General features: G+C 41.1%; 2 protein-coding genes, 1 non-coding gene and 1 pseudogene across 4 annotated transcripts; 2 read left to right on the top strand and 2 right to left on the bottom strand.

Annotated features, from left to right (window-relative positions):
• Nucleotides 1-1,114: 1,114 nt before the first annotated feature.
• Nucleotides 1,115-1,194, bottom strand: TRNAL-UAG (transfer RNA leucine (anticodon UAG)). Its single transcript has one exon. It is a non-coding gene; the product is annotated as a tRNA-Leu (tRNA).
• Nucleotides 1,195-2,544: 1,350 nt separating this feature from the next.
• LOC103970376 (protein NRT1/ PTR FAMILY 6.3-like) lies at nucleotides 2,545-5,004 on the top strand (annotated as a pseudogene).
• A 2,749-nt stretch (nucleotides 5,005-7,753) lies between these two features.
• On the top strand, nucleotides 7,754-12,144 carry LOC135671743 (protein NRT1/ PTR FAMILY 6.3-like). Its single transcript, XM_065179904.1, has 5 exons — nucleotides 7,754-7,991; nucleotides 8,098-8,275; nucleotides 8,361-8,400; nucleotides 8,493-9,070; nucleotides 11,216-12,144. The coding sequence occupies exons 1-5, from the start codon at nucleotides 7,871-7,873 to the stop codon at nucleotides 12,078-12,080; spliced, it is 1,782 nt and encodes a 593-aa protein (XP_065035976.1). The 5' UTR covers nucleotides 7,754-7,870; the 3' UTR covers nucleotides 12,081-12,144.
• Nucleotides 12,145-12,844: 700 nt separating this feature from the next.
• Nucleotides 12,845-23,227, bottom strand: LOC135586678 (oxysterol-binding protein-related protein 2A-like). 2 transcript variants are annotated; one of them, XM_065179893.1, is made up of 11 exons: nucleotides 23,120-23,227; nucleotides 21,941-22,031; nucleotides 20,288-20,736; nucleotides 16,232-16,387; nucleotides 14,629-14,796; nucleotides 14,271-14,411; nucleotides 14,140-14,191; nucleotides 13,961-14,067; nucleotides 13,748-13,861; nucleotides 13,124-13,315; nucleotides 12,845-13,036 (listed from the first exon to the last, which is right to left on the bottom strand). In XM_065179893.1, the coding sequence occupies exons 1-10, from the start codon at nucleotides 23,210-23,212 to the stop codon at nucleotides 13,169-13,171; spliced, it is 1,518 nt and encodes a 505-aa protein (XP_065035965.1). In that variant the 5' UTR covers nucleotides 23,213-23,227; the 3' UTR covers nucleotides 12,845-13,036; nucleotides 13,124-13,168. The 2 variants fall into 2 exon arrangements, with proteins under 2 accessions (XP_065035965.1, XP_065035964.1); XM_065179892.1 differs by having other exon boundaries at nucleotides 13,961-14,191.
• Nucleotides 23,228-24,399: the final 1,172 nt, after the last annotated feature.

Genomic DNA, 24,399 nt, shown 5'->3' with positions numbered 1-24,399 from the left:
GCTGAAGAAGAAAACCTCCCTTTGTCTGACCTCTCGAGGGGTTTTTATCTTCCCCTTAGGGGGACCGATCGTACCTGGGCTATTTTATTACCATCGGTGCTATACTTGGTTCGGCGTTGTCCTAGTATTTCGGAACGGTGTTGGGCACGACGGCGCCATCCTCGCCTTTTGTCGGGCGACGCCGTTCCGGATTTTGCGGGACGACACTGTGCACGGGCAGTGCCGTCCCGACCTTTTGCTAAGCGACGTTGTACTCGGTCAGCGTCGTCCCGACTTTCATGGGACGGCGCTATGCAGGGTAGTCCTGGCCTTTGTGGGACAACGTTGTACTTGGTGGGTGCCGTGTTAGGAAGGCCGGGACGACGCTATGCCGACCCGGCCTTTACAGGTCGGTGCGGTACTCGCTCGGTGTTGTCCCGTCTTCTCTGGGATGGTGCTGTGATTGGTCAGCGCTGCCCGACCTTTGTGGGATTTGTGTTGGCTAAGGTGTCATCCTAGATGCTGATGTGGTCGTAAATCGTGGTAGGTTCCCAATATGTGTCTTATTAGAGGGATAACTATTATTATAGATAAATTTTGTCAAAGATAAACATTTGTTCTATGATTTCTTAAACTCTAAGATATATGCTCTTAATATAACATCTAATGTTTGAATGATTTTTTTATTAATTTTTAATATTATTTGAGAAAGATAATATAGTGAAGCTTAAATTAGAAAAATATATTCGAATTACCACTTAAAATAATACTAAATAAGCTTGTCCATATTAATATAAAATAAAACATATCAATTGTAGGAGCCATTGATTTGGTGTATTCTGTGTGTGATAAATAGATTCAATGTTTTCATCCAAACCATATGTGATATCTATTTATTTGTGGGAAGTGAATAGAATAAGATTAGAGATGCCAAAGAAAGATAATAGGAATTGCTAGGCTTCTCAGAAATTCTAATTTTCTAAACCTCAAAATATTAAAAAAAATTACATACCGCAATGTATTATTTCACAAATACCGAAAAAAATATTGAAGAATAATCTCAATATTTTTTATTTTGAGAAGACCGGATTAGTTATTCGAGGAATAAAAAAAGAATTTAAGAAATATAAAAAACTGACAGTTGTGGGATTTGAACCCACGCCCTTTCGGACCAGAGCCTAAATCTGATGTCTTAGACCACTCGGCCAAACTATCTTATTATAAACGAGTTTTTATATATTAAAAATATAAATTAAAATTTTCTGTGTTAAATAAATTGTTTATGTAATTTGTAATATACACTTATACAAATTCGACTCAAAATATTACTAATTATTTTTATTAATTATAGAATAATAATATCAATGATGTCTTGATCGATCCGACTCAATTCAAGATGACATGCATAAGATTTTCAACATGACTACAAGAAACATTTAAATGTTCGAGGGTTTACGTAGACTCAAACATTTATCTCGATCTATATTTATCAAATCAATAACCTACATTGATAGAATAATTTTAGTAAAGAATAATTGATCTCGATTACGTGCCGTAGATAGCCTTTTATAGTGAGTTAATTATGAAAATATTTAATGATACGAGTGGAATATTCTATATTCCCTCGTTTTTAGAATATTTCTCGGATTATAAATTTGGTATGATGTCCACATGGCTTAGACATTGATCGGGTTATGTCTTCGTACTACTAATTGTGTTATCACATGTTTAGTTGCTACTGTCCTAACTACTTTAGTTGATCAAACATATCGAGCACTTGCCCAATATGAACACATAGGACTCTAACCAACTTAGATACTTCAAACTTTGGTTGACACGTTAAAGTTGGGTCTTGGTTGATTTGTAATATTAGACATTGGTTATCGGGTCAATCTACCTAGACCCGATAGATTGCTCTGACAAATCTATCCGCATCAAACATATTCCTTTAGCTCAACTGATCTATGCTTATCGGGAAAAATACACTGACTAAACTAAACTAATTGCCCTCATTAATTCTGCCATTTGCGTCCCTCATTCTCTTCCGTGCTAATTATTACATAAACAGTGAATTAGGAAGGGAGCGTTGCATCTGAAAGAAAGTGAATTAGGCATAGTCGCCCCTAATTCATCCCACTCTCACTTCCTCTAATCTCAACCATCTCAATTTGACCATGTTAAGTGAACCATTAAAGAAACGATATAGTAATTGATGGAACATATTTAACATTTATATATTTATATTCATAGTAAACTATTATATTTAAAAGGAAAATAAATGAAATTATGTTGTTCTATGTTCTTATTTATTCTATCTATTTCTAATATTTTTATTTTAAATTTTGAATCATATTTCCTTTTCTTTTTTTGAATTAGTTTGGTTTCTATTTGGATCGGTTTTAACACTTTAATTTCATGAACACATGAGAGAAAATTATTTCCATCGTAATAAAAATGATCTGACCATTGTTCTTGGCATGTTAGATTCTAACAAACGAGGGCGATACATATCTAAGTGCGTGGAACCAAAATATGGCTTGTATGTTGGATACTGAGCGTACCCTACGACGGTGCATGTATCTCTGTTTGCAGGAATGTCTTGGCAGACGTATAGACGACGACACCCTATCCACCGCCATAAAGCGCCGTCGGTCGATTCCCAGCGTGTATCTCCATATACGGTCGCCTTCTTCCTTGTGCCAGCATTAGAGGTGGGAAATGGAAATTGTAGTTTTACCGGAGACCGCCGGAGAGGAGAGGCCTCTGTCTGATGCGTGGGACTCCAAGGGCCGGCCCGCCATCAAGTCCCGAACCGGCGGCTGGGTTTGCGCCGCCACCAGCTTAGGTCTGCCACCTCTTCCCTTCCTTCTTCCTCTCGGTGATCTCTTTGTCTTCATGAAAAGTAAAGATTGTCAGTGAAAATGGAACTTGTAAAGTGGTGGAGATGGGCGAGAGGCTGGCGACGCTGAGCATCGCGGTGAACCTGGGGCCGTACCTGAGGGGCACCATGCATCTCGGCGGTGCCGACTCCGCGAACATTATCACCAATTTCTTGGGCACGTCCTTCATTCTATGCCTCTTCGGTGGCTTCATCGCCGACACCTTCCTTGGGCGGTATGCATCTTCCGTCCCTTCCCCTTGTATCTCTTTACTGGTCGCTTTGCTAACATTGATTTAGGTACCTCACCATTGCCGTCTTCACTGCTGTTCAAGCGTGTGTAAGCATCAAGTTCTTCTCATCGCATCTAATCCTTCGGTAAGCGTATGTTAGAACGCAAGAGTGCTGACGGAAACTCATTTGGACCGCAGGGGGTGATCATCTTAACCATATCGACGGTGGCGCCGGGGTTGAGGCCGCCGGCGTGCGCTGGCCCGTCCTCCGGGGGTTGCGTGCCTGCGAATGGTTTGCAGATGGGAATGCTCTACCTGGGACTCTTCACGACGGCTCTCGGAACAGGGGGGCTCAAGTCCAGCGTGTCAGGCTTCGGCTCCGACCAGTTCGACGAGAGCGATAGAATCGAAAAGAAGCAGATGATGAAGTTCTTCCGATATTTCTTCTTCTTCATAAACGTCGGATCAATATTGGCCGTCACCGTGATGGTTTACATCCAGGACCATTTCGGGCGCCGGTGGGGGTACGGCATCTGCGCGGTGGCCATCATAGCTGGTTTGGCATTGTTCCTGTCCAAAACCAACAGGTACCGGTTCAAGAAGCTGGTGGGGAGCCCGTTGACGCAGTTCGCCGCCGTCGTGGCCTGCGCGTGGCGGAAGAGGCGCCTCGCCTTGCCAGAGGACCCGTCCATCCTCTATGACATCGACACCGGCGTCGCCCGCAAAGGGAAGAGCAAGAAGGAGAAGGTACCCCACAGCCAACAGTTCCGGTAATGCCTCCCTTGTTAGAAAAAGAGGATTAAAAGGTCGTCAGTCTCATATTCATAAATATGGGTGAGATATATATATATATATATATATATATATATATATATATATATATATATATATGATTTTGACTCACGATTTAATGGCTTAAATTTTTAGATTGATATATATATATATATATATATATATGAGTTTGATCTACAACTTAATAATTTACCTTTTGAAATTAAATTAATATCTTAAATGATTCGAGGTGGATGCTTCACTCTATCCCGTTGCAGCTTTTTGGACCGGGCGGCAATCATAGAGGGAGACGCGCCGGCTGAACAGAGCAAGTGGCGGCTCTCCACCTTGACGGACGTGGAGGAGGTGAAGCAAGTGATCCGAATGCTCCCCACCTGGGCCACCACCATCATGTTTTGGACCGTCTATGCCCAGATGACCACCTTCTCGGTGTCGCAAGCCACCACCATGGACCGCCACATCGGTCCCTCCTTCGAGATCCCTGCCGGCTCCCTTACCGTCTTCTTCGTCGGCTCCATCCTCGTTACCGTCCCCTTCTACGACCGCATCGTCGTCCCTGTCACCAGACGAATAACCGGGAACCCCCAAGGTCTTTCATCGCTCCGGCGCATCGCCGTAGGCCTCGTCTTCTCCATCTTGGGCATGTGCGCTGCCTCACTCACCGAGCGCAAGCGCCTCAGCACCGCCTTGGCCAACCCAACCGCCGCCGTCGTCCCCCTGGTCGTCTTCTGGCTGATCCCTCAGTTCTTCCTGGTCGGGGCAGGCGTGGCGTTCATGTACATCGGTCAGCTGGACTTCTTTCTGCGGGAGTGCCCCAAGGGGATGAAGACGATGAGCACCGGCCTGTTCCTAAGCACGCTCTCTCTGGGCTTCTTCCTGAGCACGGCGCTGGTCACCATAGTCCACAAGGTGACCGGGTCCGGCGGAAAGGGTGCGTGGTTGACGGACGATCTGAACAAAGGGAAGCTGTACAATTTCTACTGGCTTCTGGTCGCTCTGAGCACTCTGAATCTGGTGGCCTTCGTCGCGGCGTCAAGAGGCTACGTTTACAAGGAGACTAGAACGTCCGTCGACGACGCTCAGGGTGTGGAACTTGAGCAGCAGGCTTGATGCCATGCATGAGCTCCTTTTATATATATATAGCACATTTCTCAATTATGTAAGCCGCTGTAAGATCGCATAAGCGTGACTTCAATGAAGCTTCTGAATCTTTGACGCATTAACGCTGTCAAACTTGGAATACGGTATGCAGAACAAGTAAATTTACCGAGAATCTCAACTTGATAAAGGCTCAAAAAATTTAGATTAGCAGTCTGCTAATTTAGAATATCGACCCTTTTCATATTAATATTGTAAGCAGGCAACACAGAGGGCCGAACGGGATGGCTTCATTGGTCTACTCTGTACCAAATAAAGCCCATTAAAGTCCTGCTTGTAGGTACGGCGAGAGACCAATGCATGTCTATCCAGAAAGCTTCGGCCCCAGAAGCTGTGCAAAGGACTGCGGCTAACTCCAAACTTGCTTAGGACGGGAGGACGAAGTCCTGGAATTCCGTGAACCCTCGCTGTTCCTGTGGGACTCGGCTTTGGGATTTTAGTCGCAAACCATCTACAGCTGCACGTAGATTGGACGGCTCTATCATTTGTCTTGCCCGCTCTCGTCTCTGTCCGTACAAACTTGCGGTGGAGAAGCCACTGGCTGTGTCGGTAACTGCTTTTATATTTTCGTTAGGTATAGTTTTGCAGCTTCTCCTGTCTGTATGCTGACATTTTCTGTGCAAGATAAATGGTGTACTGTTCATAAGGTCTGCGAGAGACTCCACCATCGTTGAGCAGAAGAACCTGTCGTTCTCATTAGGAGACTCCAGCAGCTGGTACCATGTTGATGTGGTTTTAGCTTGGCACTGCTGAATTCAGCTACCATATTGATTCTTTGATGTAAATGTTTGGATGAAAAAGACGGTGAGAAATTTCTAAGGGTGATTGTTCCTTACTAGATTGCAGTTGCAATGGAATCCTTATCCAAAATACGATTCCTTGAAATATCTATCCTTGGATTGGATCAACATTATCATCTCATTTATTTTGCTACACTCTCATGAATAGGGCAATAGTACACAAGAAGCAGAGTTTTCCTACATATTGTGCACACGCATTATTGATCAAATCTATCTGCTCCAATGATATCGCTCGGCGTGTTTAGAACCGTGTTTCAAATTGGCTATATGTGACTCTATTGACAAAAAATCAATTAAACCACTAAACTTATGCTTGCTTTAGTATCAAAAACCTCTCACATGTACTTATTTCTGGCATTTCCATCTTCAACACTAGAAGAGAATCTACTAATCAGGCTTCATTTTCCAGCAAATGAACAAACCAGTACAAAGTTGACCCTGCTAACTATTGGTGAGTTCCGAGCAGTAGAAGAACTGTTCACTGTGTTCTCTCATGGATCAGTGATGGTGGTGACAAGACTTCTAGGACATGAAATGTTTCCAATGCGTGTATTTGGACTCTTGACTTGGAGACAGATTGCTGTAGCTTCGATAAATGACTTGAGAGTTGACTTCCTTCTTACTGTTTTCTTCCGTGGGTGACAATAATGACGAAAGACATGCAAACAGGCAATGTAGTACTGTGTCATCTTCGACGTATCATCGATTACACTCACAAGGGAGCTTCAAAAGCTCGAGGATGTAAAGCTTAAAGAATACCTTCCTCTTCTCCCTCTCTCTCCCTCCCTCATGCTGCTGTTGCTGCGACGGAGTGGATTGAACAGAGAGATCCAAAGGTGAGTGTTCTTAATCAGGAAGGCCAAATGGGACGACTGCCAGCCATCGACACTTCCCTTCCACAGCGTGTGGAGCCAACGACCGACAACATGGAGCAAGCGGACGAGGCTACGACCACGGCGACAAGCCGAACCGCGTCGGATCGATACTGGTGGAACCGCCGCTAGAGTCTCGAGGTTTGGATTCCATGGCGACAAACCGAACCGCGTCGGATCGACGCTGGTGGAATCGCCGCTAGAGGCTCGAAGTTTTGACTTTTGCTTGACCCATCTCTCTCGTGAATGGAGCGTCTCGACGTTGTCACAGCTCTGAGCTCGTGTCGGCCGCCATGGACAACGTTCAACGCACCGAGATGGTGTCTTCTTCGTTTACATTTGAAGTCGTCTTTTCTTTTCCGGATTCGTGGCAAACAATGAACAAAGAACTGCCGACTTGCATCTTAGCAAACCAAGTTGACTTGATTAATCTCTCGGTTTTGTGAGTTATCATGATTTATCATTGTTTTGTTGTGAGATAATTTCTATTTTTCGTTACGTAAATTGCCATAAATTGAAGTCAAATAAAAAAGAATACATGATATCTGGCTTCCCATCTCACTTGGCACCAACAATTGCAGGTGGCCGTGTGACTTATACCTGCAAGGTTGTCACCCGTTGATGTCTCAGTAAGACAGGTGCACCCGCATGGCTCAACGCTTCCGTGGCATTCATTGTGGCGAGTTTAAAGCTTCAAGCGACTTCTTTCTTCGTGTTCCTAAGATCACACAGCTTCTCTTCTCCCTTAGAATAAACCAGCAGGGGTGCATTATTGCATCATCCTTCATGATTTGACTTGGATATTGCTACTCTTAGCTGGATGATGTACTTTTCTATGCTTTTAAATTGTTTCAGCAGCATTGAAATTTTAGTTAATTCATAGAGAGAAAAGAAGCTTTTACCTCCTCAAAATTAGAAGGTTAGTATTGGGGTGGGACTGTCGGTATAATACACGATGGCGTATGCTTTGTATACGTATAAAGACCAAACAACCCCTGCCATCTGCTTATAAAATCCCCGTCTCCCACCCCACCTGCATCCTCACTTCTTCTTCTTCTTCTATCATCTAATACTACTGTTCTCTCTCTGCTCTTCCACCTACCTTTTGCTACTAATAACGCACGCCTGTTAATCCTAGAGCGAGATTTGTAGTGGGAGATGGCCAGCTTACCTGAGACCGCCGAAGAGGGTAAGACCCTCGCCGACGCATGGGACTTCAAGGGCCGCCCTGCCGTCAAGTCTACCACCGGCGGCTGGACAAGCGCCGCCATGATCTTAGGTCCGGTCATGGCTCTCTTTCCTTGTTTTCAGTTGCCTACCTGTGTTTGCTCCGTGACTGATAGTAAGATGGTTGTGGATGTGATGCCAATGGGAAATAAACCAAGGGGTGGAGCTGTGCGAGAGGATGACGACGCTGGGCATCGCGGTGAACCTGGTGACCTACCTGACCGGCACCATGCACCTCGGCAATGCCGCATCCGCCAACGTTGTCACCAACTTCTTGGGAACCTCCTTCATGCTCTGCCTCCTCGGTGGCTTCGTCGCCGATACCTACCTCGGCCGGTATCCTCCCTTCCCCAACTCCATGCACCGACAAGGAATTCCTAAGACTCGGTTCATCGTCTTAATTCTGCTCGTTTCTTTTCAGATACCTCACCATCGCCATCTTCACCGCCATCCAAGCCTCCGTAAGCATTTCGCATTCCTCGCCTTTGATGGTTTAGTAGTGGTATACGAATTGCTAAGAATCAAGCAATACTGAACGAAATTTATACTAAAGGGGGTGACTATCTTGACCATATCGACGGCGGCGCCGGGGTTGAGGCCCCCGGAGTGCAGTAATCCGCTGGGCGGCGGGTGTGTGAGGGCGAACGGGACGCAGCTGGGTGTGCTGTACCTGGGACTCTACCTGACGGCCCTTGGGACGGGCGGGCTCAAGTCGAGCGTGTCCGGGTTCGGGTCGGACCAGTTCGACGAGGGCGACCGGGCCGAGAAGAAGCAGATGATGCGGTTCTTCAGCTGGTTCTTCTTCTTCATTAGCATTGGGGCGCTGATGGCCGTGACCGTGCTGGTCTACATCCAAGACAACGTCGGGCGCCGGTGGGGCTACGGCATCTGCGCCGTGGCCATCGTGGCTGGCTTGGCCGTGTTCTTGTCCGGCACCAGCAGGTATCGTTTCAAGAGGCTGGTGGGGAGCCCGCTTTCCCAGATCGCTTCCGTCGTGGTCAGCGCGTGGCGGAAGAGGCGCCTCGACGTACCGGACTCCTCCATGCTCCACGACATCGACACCGCCGAAGGATGCAGCGCCCCCTATTCCAACAAGAAGAAGCAGAAGCTGCTCCACACCAAGCAGTTCCGGTAACGCTTGCCTTCCTCCTCCCTCACGCTTATTCGTTGACATGTCCGAAGCCAATTGGCTCGACTGCGTGGGACCAGCACGGGTTGCCAGTGGGTCCACACTGGACTCATCCAAGTGTGCCCCCACCGAGGCCGCTCGATGGTCCCACCTTCATGCACTACAGTCTCTTCTTATTTTTCTTCTTTTCTTGCTTTTTTTTTTTTGCCTCTCTTTTTAATCTGAGGATACCTTTGACCACATCAAACACTTGTTCATCTCTGGATCATAGAATATGGCGTGGCTGTGAAGGGCATATGACCTTTCGGCCTACTGATTGGCTGTCAACCTTACGTTTCTTAATTCCTAACCATATCAACTGCTGGCCTACAGAAAATTGGCAACCCTCCTATCAACAAGAAAAAATAAGAAGGTTCCAAATCCTCCTCCGATGTCCATTTACAGGTTCTCCTCCTCACAAAACTCGCCATCATGTGTCTTAGAAGAGAGAGACAGAGAGAGAGAGACCCATCTCTAAGCAAGCCAAAATCCTTCAACCACTGAAACTTATCGATACAACATGACAGTCTTATCTTCAAATCATATGGACGTCATCTTTTTCTAATTATTCAGCTCGAAGAAGAACGCAGGAAACCGAGTCCGAGATTGGGATAGCTTGTGCTGTGGTAGAATCACAAAAGGGACCCCTGCTTAGTGAGACCAGAGATGTATAATTGTGAGAGACCCCACGAACCATTCTAACACCGAGTAGATAAGACTTTCCCCACGATATGAAGTTATGGGAACGAGCCAGCAATCCTTGACCTGTCATTTGTTAGCATGTAGTCGACAGAAGATCCCTCAGATCAGTGAGTGAGGAGGCAAAGTATCCAATGATCAACCTACGCGGTGGGAGGGTGGAGATTAAATATATGAGATCTTGATCCAGAGATCAATAAAAGAAGGAACAATTTGACCTCTAAGTTCTCTACGTTGAGTCGTGAGAGCCTGATTGGCCAAGGGATGTGTTCAGCAATCACACCTTCTTGGGGATCTCCCATCCACCCTTTACCCCATGTTTTAAAGAACTCTCTCATCAGCCACAGTTGAAGCCTGTCCCTGATACACCTCCATTCCGAAAGAATTTAGTCATCAGCTAGCTCCTTGAGCTTGATGGGGTGAAGTGACAGATGAGCAGTTTCGAAGACGGTTGGTGAGTTTTTGCTATTACAGTTACCTTCCCTTATTCTCCCTGCCCTGAAAGCGAGGACAAGGTGGTGGTGCATGCATTAGGGCAACCAAAGTTCATGAACAGACAAAATCTTCACAGTAAAGCAATGAATGATCTCCTGCCATGCTGAGCTGGTTTTGGTACCCCCTACCACTGTCAAGCTATTAGACCTTTCCAATTCTCTTTAGCGCCCGTGGAAGTGAAGAAGAATAGCTTCGTAGTTGAGAGCTTGTAAGTTACTTCTATGACAAACCCTAGTCACCGAGACCTTAAAAGAGAAACTGCAGCGTAGGATGAAGACAAAGAATATATATAAAGATCACAGGTTCATGTCATGGTGGTGCCTATTTCCGAACCCATTCTTCATGGAGTCAACCTAACGCACAGTAGCTTTTTCCACTTGAAGCAAGTCGTTCCATTGTTGTCTCCTTCACAGTCCTGTCTCCGCTCTGATCGAAGTCGACATCCACGAATGAGTCACGAGAAAGGGGGGGTTTGCTGGAGGAACAAAATCTGGTAGTAAATGGCTTGCTGTTTCACTTGAAGATGGTCTCCTTCTTCCCTCCCTTGTTAGGCCTCAGATGGGGTCATGAGAGTTCTATGCGACACTCAGTTCTTACTGCTGGTTCATGATTTTATTCCTTACTTTTAATTTGCATTTAATACATCTTGGGGAAGTGTGCGCATGCTTAGTTATGTAATGACAACTGAAAAATAATTAGTGTAATGTCATGTTAAGAAAAGGTAGTGTTATCTTGTCATTAATCAGTGGTATCTTTCTGTATCAAGATAGAGTGCACAGTTAATTAATGATAGGATTAGGCGATAAATCTCGAGACATGCAATATATCGATTGCACGACTTTTACAGCAGAAACAGTACAAAGGTGATGTAATAGTAGTACTGATTCTTCTTCTTCTTTAACAACTTATGGCAGCTTCTTGGACCGGGCGGCCATCGTAGAAGGAGACGCGACGGTGGACCAGACCAAGTGGCGGCTTTCCACCTTGACGGACGTGGAGGAGGTGAAGCAAGTGATCCGAATGCTCCCCACCTGGGCCACAACCATCATGTTCTGGACCGTCTACGCCCAGATGACCACCTTCTCAGTGTCGCAGGCCACCACCATGGACCGCCACATCGGCCCCTCATTCGAGATCCCCGCCGGCTCCCTCACTGTCTTCTTCGTCGGCTCCATCCTCATCACCGTCCCCATCTACGACCGCCTCATCGTCCCCGCCGCCCGCCGCCTCACCGGGAACCCCCAGGGAGTGACACCTCTCCAGCGCATCGCGGTCGGCCTCGTCCTCTCCATCGTCGCCATGTGCGCCGCTGCCCTCACCGAACGCAAGCGCCTCCGGGCAGCCCGGACTGACCCGACCGCGGCCGTCGTGCCCCTGACCGTCTTCTGGCTGGTGCCGCAGTTCTTGCTGGTGGGGGCAGGCGAGGCGTTCACCTACATCGGGCAGCTGGACTTCTTCCTGCGGGAGTGCCCCAAGGGGATGAAAACGATGAGCACCGGCTTGTTCCTAAGCACGCTCTCGCTGGGCTTCTTCCTGAGCTCCACGCTGGTCACCATTGTCCACAAGGTGACGGGGGAGAGCGGAAAGGGGGCGTGGCTACCGGACGACCTGAACAAAGGGAAGCTGTACGACTTCTACTGGCTTCTGGCGGTGCTGAGCGTGCTGAACCTGGTGGTCTTCGCGGCGGCCGCCAGGGGTTACGTCTACAAGGAGAAGAGGATGGGGGACGAGAGCGTCAACGGGGTGGAGCTGGCGGAGGAGGCCTGCTGCCATGCATGAGCTACACCTCCAAGTCACTTGTTGCCTTTGCCTTCTCTGTTTCAATAAGGAAATGGTTTTACTCTTTCGGTGTCGATGAATCACTACTTGGCAGTATTTGTGAGACACATCGGTAGCACTTACTTATCCTTCCTTCCTTCCTTTGCTTGTCTCTTGCAACGTCGTGGCTTCCTTCACTCCATCTACCCTCACTACTTTATTCTACCTCACATGACTTGAATCATTTGATCTTTGATGTCACGCTAACACATATATTAAAGAAACTGAAAATAAACTAATCATGACGCCGATGCAGTCCTTCACCACCACCACCCACATAATCCAATGCAACAGAGGCGTCATATGCTTCCAACAACATAAGACGTCCTGCGGAGTGGAGTGGAGTGGATTTACATTTACAGGGACAAAGATTTATACTCTCAGATGATAAAACACAGATTTCACAAGCAAGAAAGGAATGAAAATGGTTTTTCCAGCGTTAACACCAACATATATAATTGTCTGTAAGAATTAAAATTACCGCTAGCATTCAACAATTTAAATAAGCTTTTGACCGTAAGAACAAAAATGATGATCGACCGATACAAGGTTTGTTTAGAAAGTCGCAAAGACAGCTTTTGCGACACGAAATGCTACACAAGGTAAATGCATTGAATCTCAGGTCACTGGTGTAAGAGATCAAATATAGACACAGTGGAGCAACAGATGAATACACATGTTTTTTTTTTACAGCCATAGGTGATTCAGGCAATTTCAGCACGATGTGGCCCTCGGATCATTAAGTTATGCTAATTAATCACAAAAGGGGCAATAAGTTACAATATAAAATAACCATGTTACAAAGAATGTCCTCTTGCCCTAAACTGAATAACAATATCAAACAACAAAGGAATAAACAGTTGGATATAAGCATCTTCAATCAGCAACTCCATCGACCCACAAAGCCCACAAGCCATCTGCAGATTGATAGATGTAAGCGCAAATGTCTACCACAGAAGAGTAGCATCTGCAGGAAACTCAATTAGGCATCACATCATACCCACCCGATTGCAAAGTTCTTCCTAGCAGGGAACCATAGTTACACCATTTCAGAACTCGCCAAATATGTCCATACAGTCATCCCACTTCATCTGCTCCCTTGCTTCCCAGTATCCACCTATATATCGGAATGTTCCATCCTCACTATCCCTCCGAAACCATCTTGGTTTCCACCCATTTTCCTGCAATTTCCTCGACTGCACCAAAAGAAAATTTCAATCATGGACTACCGGTCAACAACCAACAACACCTAACTTCTGGACCAAGGAAAGAGACCCAAAATTCAATGACAACAGAAGCCCATATCAAGGTAAGAGCACCCTACACGCAATAATGCATTTTATACGAAGCCACTTCAAATTCTCAGGGGACTGTTTCTGTTGCATCTTAGGTAAGTTCCAGGGTAATCAGTACTAGTATTCTAATCAGTAAAGAATTGGTGGAAGGTCAAAATCAAGCAGTAAATATCTTTATAAAGAATGTGGTAATAGAAATTTCCTAGCATTGCTGGATAGTATATCATAAGAAGTAACAAGCATATTTCCCCTTAGAATAATTAGGAGATCAAGAAACAGAAAACCTTATTCATGACTTTCGAGCTTAAAAGAATTATGACATGAGAGGATCACCATTCGTTGCCTTCTCTCCAATCGCAGCTTTTCTGAATTTGCCTTTTCGTACTCCCCGTTCTCAAGGTATCGCTGATCCGGACGGAGTCTTGAATCAGTTGGTGGAAGTTTCCCCTTAATCGATGACCAATATTCAGAATTTAGAACAAAGGTAAAAGAAGAGACAAGTAAATCGGAAAAGGTGAAAGTCAACAACTCGCATGCCATGTCTACCTTCAGATCTGATGTTATCTCATTTAGCGTAATTGCAAACGATGTCAAGTTGTATCGAGTGGGGTCAGGAGGAGGCTTATTCCTTGCCCATAACAAAGTTGAATTTTCTGTCAAAAAAGAGCTCTTGGACTTAAGGACTTCGTCACCAAACGAGCAGCACATGCTGTCATCCCATTTACCTACTAAAGTGGCAACTTTTGTTCCCTTAGCATCCTCAACAAGACCTTGTACCTTTGTGGAAGAATGTGGCCCTTGTCGTTAGAAGAACCTGATAAGCCTGGATCAAATGCAGCAAATTCTCATTCCTTACCTGGCGAGGGTTGCGGTCAAGGAGTGACTGCTCTTTGAACTTTAATTTACAAGAATACTGCTGGTTTCCCCGTATGTTCATTGTACCATGGTGATTGCAGTATACCTTACCAAGAATTAGGTTATAGATAGTTGTTGTGACCTACATGGGAAATCAAATGACTCATTGGACAGGGTAGAAGAGTATTCTTTTCTTTTCAAAGATGATAGCCTGGAATAGCATGACAAGAAAAACATATATCTCTTTTATAATATAAATGGAATCTAGACTAGTGAATATCTTTTACAATGAAAAAAAGATAGTTGTTTTGTTACAGAAGATTGAGGTTCTCAGGAACAGTTGTGCATGGTAATAATACCTTACTCCACTGAAAAATTTCACCATCATCAAATTCCAAGGTTAGTACACCAACAGGGTCTACTTGTATAGATTGTCCCCAAAATTTACTTTTCAGATTGCTGTCTCCCCAGAATTTCCAACCTCTACCTTCACAGTGGCAAGCGATAAGCATAGGGTGGTGGCTAACCTAGAAAGTGAGGTAGTGAGCAACATCATTCCAGACTTTTTATCAATTGTGAAAGAACATTACAGAAAGATGTAGATATAGTTAGAAGAGCATATATGTATTAGCCTTTTAAAGGTGACAAAACATATCAAATAAGGCATGGTATGAACGAATTATGTATCTTATAAACTAAACTAAATCAATAAAGAAATGAGCACAAATAGTAAGAACGAATTAAAACAAAGATGATTGGCATGCTAGATTCTAAAAAGTTTTATCTGGTAACTATTGCTTGATTGCCAAAGTCTGTTGGAATTGCTTAAGAGCAAAAATTATTTTTTTCCCATGAGATCAAACTAATTTCAATTATGAATAGAATACAGATGGTTGGGATCTGGATTAACTTAACTCATCAGCCATTGCTTAGCTACAGGATCCATTTAGTATTGGTAGAGACAGTTGGATTTTTTTTTTTGTCAACCAAATACAGGCATAGCCTATCATCTTATTCCGCCGAGATAACGAAAGGATTCAAATAAAAGAGAAGGAAGGAAACTATAAGGAAGAAGAGAAGATAAGTCTGAGAGAAAAGAAGAAAATATACAAATCGAAGAATGGTTTCACCCACAAGCCAAAAAACAATAAGTTTTCCAGCTTTTTAATAAACATGTTAATTTGCCACTTGAATACATTGTTAATGCATTTTAAAAACAGAATCTGCATCCAATCGAGTCTCTGGACAATTCGGCATTTCCTAGCTTTCCAATGTTCCCAACACGTAGATAATCAGATGGGATATTCAAAAGAATTCTATTAGTCATCATGGTTTGGCATTGCAGGTGTGTAAAATATAACAAAGTCATAAATCTTTTCTTGTGGCCATTTATCAGATAATTATTTGAACTTTTCATGTTGATCAAGCTCTTGACAGAAACTGCTTCAGAGTAGAAATTTTACTCTTATGTTTTGGAATTCTTAAAGTGTATCTTTTTGTGTACATTTTGTAAACTTTAGAGACAGTTAACTTTGTTTATGAGGTTAATTCTAGAAACTCTGGTAAGCTATTGATAACTTTTTAAATTCTTTCACCCAGCTTACCTGTCTTTTGTTTCTTGTTTACCTTCCATAAACACAATGAGGATGGAACTTTTCCACATTTCTTTTGGATTAAAAAAAAAGAGAAAAACAATTAAGTAGTTTCATAAAACTAGAAAAGACTTTTATGTATTCCAATTATAGCTCTATATATAACATTTTTTGATCAAGTTCATGCTAGAAAAAGACAACAAATTACTTATATATAAAAAAAAATTATGTATATAAGAGAAATATAGAACTCTTGTAATTCTGGACAAGTGAAGTTATTCAGTAAAGGGATATAGTTAATGAAGAGTTTGATGCAAATTGGAACAGTAACGTGAAGGCCAAATCTTCATATCATAGTCCAAAAACCTACCTTTTCAGCAAAGAAGCGGATTCCTTTGTCAGGGTAGTCAGCTTCATATGTCTCACCTAACAGAGGATTGAAAGGTTTGCAAGGGCGACCATCACAAGAAGAATATCCAGAGACTGCAAAGGCAGCTACATTCAGAATTCTCATGAGACTGTTCCCCTAAATACAAGAATTCAACATAAGAAACACATGTTAAGATAATCCAGAGCATTGCAGTTATAAGCCATGCACACATTACCCTCCCTATAAGATGAAACAAATTAGGTCTAAAAAAGTGCATTATTCAAAGCCACAGATCACAAATCCACCACAGGTGGCAACTTCAGTTTTGCGGTTACAGAAACATTACCAGTTTTGACTTTCAGTACAAGATATTATAAATAACACATTTCCTATACTCAGCATATGCTCATGAACATAATTAATTAGAACCAAAAAAAGCAGATATCACTTTCTTTAGAGATATCATACATCGCACATATGTAATTTATGCATCCTAAATTCATGTGTTGCCTTCTCATAGTACATATGTGCAGGTAAATTTTCTTTCTTCAATGGCTTATTGGTCTATAATTAAGATTAAGCCTAGTGCCAATTTTCTTTTGAAACTCCTGACCCTAAGAATTTGTGCTGACTGTTCGATCATTGATATGTTGCTGTCTGTACATTGTGTTATAATAGGTTTTTGTGTATTTTTGATACTCCAAATTCATCAATATTGCCAATGTTCCAACTTCATTCTTTCTATTATTTGCCTATCATGGGTATTTAACTCACAAACACAAGCAATTTGGTAGATCAGCTGTTGCATTCTAGGAGATATTATTAGATGTAAAACATCTTGATGTTTTCTATCCCAAGTTTACACCAATACTTCTTTAGCACTAACCGCCCCACTGCCTCGATAACATTCAGCTCCATTGATGCATTTTCTTCAAGTGATACAACACTAGGCTGACAAAAGCATTCTCATGTCTAACAGCATCTGAATTATATTGGACTTACATTGTCAGCCTGGATAGTAGCCTCATTTTTTGCAGGAGCAAGGCAGGCAGGTTCCTCATGTATGGGAGGTCGTTTATTGCATTCTTGAAGTTTATGCACACATCATTCTTTGTCAAGCTCCAACTTATTGGTTCCATATCTAACCCTCTTTTAATACTTGTATTTCCTCAGAAGCTCATCATTATCAGACAAACAAAAACTTGAAACTCCAGAAGATATTTTGAATGGAAATTCTTTTGAAGGAATAAACAAACAGGTTATAAAAGTATGGTTTCATTGGCCTAGTGGCTTGTAACTGATGTTCATGGATGAGTCCTTGATAAACTACACTAGAATGATCCTTCAGGTGCTTCTCTTCAATCCTTTATGGTAGTAAAAAAGTGAGAAGCATGACGAAAAACTTAAAGATAATCTTTATCAGCAATGGAAAACTATAGAAATTATGGAAGATAATGAGTACCTGAAAATATAGAAAGCGTACCAGATACCTATCAGCAACAATGAAGGTGGTACCCAGTAATTAAAACAAATAAACAGTGATATTAATAGTATTTTTAAAAGTGCTAGGCGTCAAAAGGTGCCAAGGTCTCAAAACACCTGAGGCGAGCGAAGCGAGGCACTCTAGAATATTAAAATAAAAAATAATATAATTTTAAAATATATAATATAAAATATAATAATAATATAATATAATATATGGTAACAATAGTTTTAATTATCAGTTCTAAGGATTAACAATCCACTGCTAACAGTAGTTAATCCACTGTTAACAGTTGATATAATTGTGTGCAGTAGAGAAGGGGGGGGGGGGGTGGGGGAGAAGAGGAATCACCAATGGTGGAACGTGGGTGAGGAGAGGGCACCGGTGACAAAGGAACCTTCGAACGAGGACAGCGACGGCGGAGGAAACTGCGAACGACAACAACAGTGGCAAAGAAAGCTGTGGACTTGTCCCTTGACAGTGGAGGGAACTGCACACGAAAGATTAAGCAGTAGAGGGAGCTGCACACGAAAAAAGCAACGGCAAAGGAGGAAGATTCGGACCTTTACGTAGGCGACGAAGGACTTAGTCGATAGTGGAAGACTTAGTCGGTGTCGGAAGCGGAAGATTGGACCTTTTCGTCAGCTGTAGAGGATGCAACGATGGATCCTAGAGTTTACCGAGCAAGTCAAGGGAGGGGGGTGGGTTTTAATGTTTACTATTGGACTTAGTTGGTTTGATTGGACCAACTAAGTCACTGTTAAACCAAACCAGAATTCACAATTTGGTTTGACTCGTTGGATTCAATCGGGCGCTCGCTCAAGACGCCCGACGCTTGGGCTCAAGCGAGCGCCCAAGCGATGCTTCATTGAAGCGTGTCGTCCGAACCTTGTGCGAGGCACTTGGGCCTCGCCTCGCCCGAGGGTCTAGGCAAGCACCCGAGTGTCTTTTAAAACCACTGGATGTTAATATCCTACATCTAACAAGAATCCTGGAACCACTACATGACAAAGGTTTCACTAGCAATCTAGAAAAGATAATGACCAACTTGTCTGCAATAGCTAGCAAGTTTGCAACTCTATAGGTGGATATGTTATTGTTATTAACAAAAATGGATGAAAATAGAATACTGCAAGGAAATAATGGATTGATCACTTCATGAGCAATTTTTTAAGGCAAACTTCACCAGCAAATTGAGTAAATGTAAATCCCTGTCAAAGACTACCACCAATCTGTTTCAATCGGGAAAATAAAGTTTGCACCCCATACAAATACAAAAATAAAGTGTTTCAATTCTAAACTAAGATCTGTAAAGGGTAAGTACTCTGTATCACAAACTATGCTACCTCAAGGGTTCAAGGTCAGCACCTTAAAGCTATTGTCTCTAACATAGCCGAGTATTGTATAAGGTTGCAGGTAGTTAAAGGTAGTTTCCTCTCCAGGAACCTTAACTTCGTCACCCAGAACCTTACTAATTTTAGGTGATCCTGTCAGTTCCCTTCTTTTTGGACTTCGATGAGTCTATGTCATCTCTGTTTTGTAATATTCCACTGTAAGTAATGAATGCTTTTTCTTAAAAAAAATAATTATGCTACCTCAAAGTTATATATCAATGTTGAATGTCCTACATGAAAAATCATTAAAAACGAGAAAACAATCAATAAGTCCCAACCATTTGGGGTCAACCAGATACATCTTTTCCCACATTACATTTCGTTAAAGAAAAGAGCCATCAAGTATCTTTTAATTGCTTCTAATAAAGAAATCTTAGGTTTTCCTCTACCTTTCTTCACACTTATTTCAATTAATAATAACAGTGCATAGGTCTCCTTAGACACATTCAAACTGATCTTAAAAGATTTTCTTCATTAAATTACCCTCAATTGATCAAAATGCAAAAATTTATTCTTATCTTTTCTTATAAATCTTTTATGTATTTTCATCCCAGTAACACTTATTTTTTTATATTTTCTAATTGCCCAAGATTTGGCTAGTAAAATTTCTCTCGTAATCTAGGAGACACAATGATCATATGATGCTCTTCATGGCTTTCTTCACCTTAACCATCTTCTTATATCTATAAATAATATCTTCATTGATCTCTCTAAATCATTGAATAACAAAATCCAAATACCAATCACTTTTACTTCTAAAGAATTATTTTCCATCTACTTTAATTAGAATCTCAATTCTTTGCTAAAGTTGCACTTCATATTGTGGGCATAATGAGTAACCATCTTTTATTTCAAATTGCAAAGCAAATGCTAGTAAAAGATTCAAAAGCAAACAATTGAAAAAATGAACTAATAAGAGTTGCAACAATTATCAATAGCTGAGCCAATTTTTATCTGCAAATAAAGTCACTGATAAAATTTAGTATATAATTTTGTGCCTCTACATATTTGCTTGAAAAAGTCATAAATTGAGAATAATTTTTCCATATATATCTTTGATAGGAGATAAACAAACAGATAAACATAGTTAAATAAAAAAAAAGGGCATGTTGCTTTTTGTTCTAATATTATAGGATGATATGTGAAAATCCAGCACAGAAACAGAAATAAGTACGCTACCTTTTTCCCATACTCGTATGCTTGATCCAATAGATCTGAGTACTCCAAGTCTTCAAAGCACTTTTGCAGTGAAGACAATGGTTCATTAAAGAAAACAGGAAGGCACACTCGTGTGAGGTCCTTTCCGACATTATCTTTAATCATTGACCAAAGGCTAACACCTTTCTCCTTTTCAATAGGCTCTGGCAACTTCTTCCGCCTTGGGATATGGAGCAACATGTTCGGATAATCAGGCTGTAACTCAACGTCCATTATCTTTGCATCACAATGGTTAGTATTAAATCCAGAAATTATATTAGACACATTTGAGGATGTTACTTCAGCGGCACAGGTAACTATAGGATCACCAAAGCACTCATTTGTATCAAAAAAGGAAACTTCTTCTTCGTCTGATAATTCATCGAGCTCTTGCTTTTCAACATCATCAGATGATTCAGTTGTACTGTACTCTGGTCAAAAAAATACAACTATGAGAAAAAAAAGAAAACAAAATATTTTTTTTTTAGCTGCAACATGAATTCAAGTATGATATCCAGATTTAAAGCAATCTGGATAATCTGTAAGTGAATACCAAGGAAGCTTCTAATCAAAGTGAATTGATAAAAAGAGAAGGGGTAAAAATTATCACTTGATAGTAAACTAAAGCATTCAATGTAGTAGCTGCAAATCAAGGTTTTACAGTGTACCACTTCCTCTGGAAATTTCTGTAGATCATTGCTGATAATATCTATTTATTCTGTTATCAATTAAGATCAACTTGCAGCACAAGGTTGTAGATTGTCTCTAATATAAAACTTAAAAAATTTCTGTATCAAAAGTATGATTGATACCAGGAATTACTGAACCACTAAAACACCGAACTAGAATAGAGTAGCCCTGATTTTACTGGGAGTACATATGCAAATTGTATTTATCTATTTTATGATAAATATGAGTTTCTAGTTCATCAATTTAGTGCACCAACTGTGCTAATTCCAAGATAAATAAATTTTACTTGTCAAAGATTTGAGAAAGCTACTAGAAAAGAATAGGATATAATTAAGATTTTGGTCAAATTACAAAATTAAACATCATGAAAGACGAGGAGATATTGTTTGTCATTCTTCTTCATGCAGCTGAATGATGCATTTGATGAGGTATGTTCTACACAATATTCATTGGTGAAACAACAACAGAAAGGATTCATTGGTGAAATATCCAATACAGAAGAAAAAAATATAAGAGTATGAAACATGAGAAAACAGCTAAAACAGAAAGAAATGGCAAATGTCCAAATGGTTGATGGTCGTTTTACATAAGATTCATTGGTGAGCCATCAATGCCAACGACAAAGTAGTTTTATTAAATTCATTTGTGATACTACAATAATAACAACGAAAGAAGAAGATCTAATGGGCTTTGCAATAAGCCCATAAAGGTGGCAGATCAAAGGTAAAAAGATGGGAAAAAGAGAGGCAGGTTTCAGATAAATTACTTGCTCTGACATCATTCATGCAAACAACTTAAGCCAGAAGGACAACTTCCAAAATTAAACAAGATTTGACACGACCAAAAGGAAGCAACAATAGATATACACATATACTGATCGAAAAAAATATATTATACTGTTGTTTTTCTTGAATTGACATGAACTAGAACTAGCCTAGGAAGTACCATTAAATTTTTCACGCCCAGAGCTGGAATAGTCATACTTGGGTAGCTGCAATTGGCCTTCGCGAGTCGCAGCATCTTCTACATCAACTTCCTGCATATGCAGATTGGCATCCTTAGAAATGGTATATTCAAGCAAAAAAGAACTTCTTAAACAAATGAAGAAATCATCTTTGAGGTAGATCAATCACGTCAGTTAATGATGTCACTATCATTTAAGTTTTCTTCCCCGATGTAAAGTTGCTATGTACCAATTTCTTGGGTAAGAAGGCTCGATAAAGCCATGAAGATAAGAGCATAAGTTCTGGGTTCTCTCACCATGACATCTACCATATATGATTAATGCCTGTTACCTAGCTAAGGCAACTTTTTAAAGGAAGATCATAGTGTCTAAAGTAGTCGGCATACTTATCATTAGTGATTTCAGCCAATTTGAACAAAGAATTATCATCCAACATTCTGCTAAACTCTGATAAACAAGTTAAACAAAGAAATCATTTAGTTTTAGGGAACCATATTAAATATTCACCTCCAAGTAACAAAATAGTCAAAGGGACAAACAGAACATGACTCACATGATTTGACTAAAATTATCCCAAAGAAAAAAATCATTGTGAATTTTAACTCTTTAAGAGAAAATAATTATATATTCTGTAACATATTCAACTACTGGAAAGAGAAAATAACTTAAAAGCAGGACAATTAGTTCCACCATACTGTGCATTATAATAACTGAATTAGATTTTTAAGACCTAGAAAGATAGCAGGTTCAAATTACAAACACAAAGCAATGTAAAATGACATGCACTTTGAGTTAATGGATATAGAGCAACACTAACATGATTTATGAAAAATTCAGGCATCAAAATTTGTAAGTAATGTCATCACAACACTAGCTGAAAAAGACAATCCAGGCAGTAATCATTTCATAATTGTATAAATTTAAATGTAACAGCAAGTTAATAAACATCAAATAACAGTTTGATCTTGATACAGTTCAAAGAACATTTTCCATCCTAAGGTGTCTAAAGATCTTAATGTGTCCTTGTAACAAGCACAACATAGTAAAGGAGCATATAACATAAACTATTAAACACTATGGGAACTAGCATACAAAGAATACCATGTCAATCTAAGAAACTGAAATAATACCCACCCATTACTTGTTTATGCAAAAAGTACCTCCAGCTGCTGATGAAATGTACCAATAGAGGTTAAGTGCTCTTCATATCGAAGTTTCAATTGTCTGTGGTATTCAGCAAACTCTATACGCATAATCTGCTCACAGTCCTTAATACTGTCTCATCCAATCCCTCGCCTTGCATGCGATCTCTAAGCTTTTCAGTTGAAATTAATACATCATTCTGCATAAAAGAACTCCTCTATTTATGAAATTTCTTTTGTTGCCAAAATTCAAAGCCTGAATCCAGGCTACACGATCTATACTCGCATAAGTCCTCAAATGAAGTGTCTTTGTTGGAGAACTATGTAGAATCTTCTGTCATCCGTCTTACTTTCACGAAATGATGAGATCTGAAAGAAGCATAAAAGAAGCTATTTAGATTCTGAACAGGACAATTTGCTTGCGTTCAAAAGCAGCATATTGCTTCAAGACTTCCCTTATGAGTGCTAAGTTTCATTTAGCTACAAAATTCATGCATGCTGCTGGTATACATGAAGCACGTGATACCTCATTTCAAAAGAAATATGTGCAACACATTCCATGGAATGGTTAAAATTTTCTGCTTATTATTATAAGCTTAGTTTGATATTTCCACGAGGGAAATCTAATAATCAAAGAGAATTAGAGGAATACAGAAACACAAAGTGAAGGAGAAATGGAGGATTAAGATTACAAGAAAGAGAGCACGCAAAATCCAAAAGCAAACACCGTTAAGCTTTATGAAATACTCCATACTCCGAAAACTGCAAGTGGACGACACGATATATAGCCTACACAAAAGCATAAAAATATGCGATTATATATATGCATGCGTATGCATGCATATGTTGTGTGCAATATTCCTATCCATGACTTAGGAAACCTATCTGGTTACTCAAGCTATTCTCTTCAATATAGTACAATCACACACAAGATTCTCAAACTACATTCACCTACCCCAGAACATCCCAATATAGTCATCTTGCAGTCAGCAGGCACATCAAATAAACTGTAGGCACCCTCCTCTTCTTTTCTCTTTGGTCTTGTTTATTATGATCATTGAGTGGCCTAACCTATATGATCCAAAGAATATGCAATTTATCCCAAATCAAATAATCATAAGTTGGTTACCACTTTTTAACAAAATCAAAGTAACAAACAAACAATTTGTAAACCAACAGGTTGTTTAACAAATGGAATCAAGAAACCATTGGTTTATCTAGTTGCGATTTAGTTATTGCATTTCTCCATGGATAACTCGAACTATCCCAAGCTATTACGCATTGCTTGAAATCTCTGG

Source organism: Musa acuminata, unplaced genomic scaffold, assembly GCF_036884655.1.
Source record: "Musa acuminata AAA Group cultivar baxijiao unplaced genomic scaffold, Cavendish_Baxijiao_AAA HiC_scaffold_1153, whole genome shotgun sequence".
NCBI classification, from domain to species: domain Eukaryota; kingdom Viridiplantae; phylum Streptophyta; class Magnoliopsida; order Zingiberales; family Musaceae; genus Musa; species Musa acuminata.
Note: the sequence above shows the minus strand (reverse complement) of the source record. Positions and strands in the feature narration are given on the sequence as shown.

What these genes read in the sequence shown, in the direction of transcription:
- LOC135671743 (XM_065179904.1), top strand. Translation starts at nt 7,871, where the DNA reads ATGGCCAGCTTACCTGAGACCGCCGAAGAGGGTAAGACCCTCGCCGAC. An exon ending in TCACCGCCATCCAAGCCTCC is followed by an intron (nt 8,401 to 8,492) that starts GTAAGCATTTCG and finishes TTTATACTAAAG; the next exon opens with GGGGTGACTATCTTGACCAT. An exon ending in CTCCACACCAAGCAGTTCCG is followed by an intron (nt 9,071 to 11,215) that starts GTAACGCTTGCC and finishes AACTTATGGCAG; the next exon opens with CTTCTTGGACCGGGCGGCCA.
- LOC135586678 (XM_065179892.1), bottom strand. Translation starts at nt 23,212, where the DNA reads ATGCGTATAGAGTTTGCTGAATACCACAGACAATTGAAACTTCGATAT. An exon ending in AGATAACATCAGATCTGAAG is followed by an intron (nt 13,862 to 13,960) that starts GTAGACATGGCA and finishes TCATCGATTAAG; the next exon opens with GGGAAACTTCCACCAACTGA. An exon ending in TGGAGAGAAGGCAACGAATG is followed by an intron (nt 13,316 to 13,747) that starts GTGATCCTCTCA and finishes CTTTTGGTGCAG; the next exon opens with TCGAGGAAATTGCAGGAAAA.